We start from the raw sequence: 540 nt of genomic DNA on the forward strand, positions 1-540 counted from the left end.
CTCCTACCCACCAACCTGCCTCACGCAGTGACCCAGGACATTAAATTCAGAAACTACCTCATTCCCAAGGTAAGATTTGATTCTTCTACACTGAATCTCAGTGCTCTTAAATTTCCGTATTCTAGTATGATTCTAGTCCTTGTCCAACCCAAGATCAAAGAAAGGAAAAAAGCACTAGTGTGCAGCTTGATGGATTTTGTGTTTTTCCCAATTTGGGGTACTAAAGATTTAAAACAGTTCTTAATACCTGGCAGTGTAAGTGTTCCTAATTTGTTATGCTTCATTATGGTTGTTTTACCAGCCGCTCCTCGGAAGGAAGGTTGGGCAATCCTACTTCCATAGTGATACTGCCTCGGAAAACCAAGGAAGGGTCGCTATGAGTCGGGGCCGACTCGACAGCAAATAACAACAGCAACAGATAATCTTAGTTGTTGATATTTCCAAATAAATTCTTGTTGTTGTTGTTGTCATGTGCCATCGAGTCAAACCCGACTCATAGAGACCCCTCCTTGGGTTTCCAAGGCAGTATCACTACGGAAG

At 42.6% G+C, this 540-nt stretch overlaps 1 protein-coding gene across 1 annotated transcript in view; it reads left to right on the forward strand.

Annotated features, from left to right (window-relative positions):
• The window catches only part of LOC103212875 (cytochrome P450 2C18-like), a 35,489-nt gene that overhangs the window by 23,707 nt on the left and 11,242 nt on the right, over window positions 1-540 (forward strand). The window contains exon 6 of the mRNA XM_007958802.2: window positions 5-69. Within this exon, the coding sequence (XP_007956993.2) occupies window positions 5-69 (65 nt within the window). The remainder of the gene's footprint in view (window positions 1-4; window positions 70-540) is intronic.

This window comes from Orycteropus afer, unplaced genomic scaffold (genome assembly GCF_000298275.1).
Source record: "Orycteropus afer afer isolate SDZICR_OR568_19922 unplaced genomic scaffold, OryAfe1.0 scaffold01134, whole genome shotgun sequence".
NCBI classification, from domain to species: Eukaryota; Metazoa; Chordata; class Mammalia; order Tubulidentata; family Orycteropodidae; genus Orycteropus; species Orycteropus afer.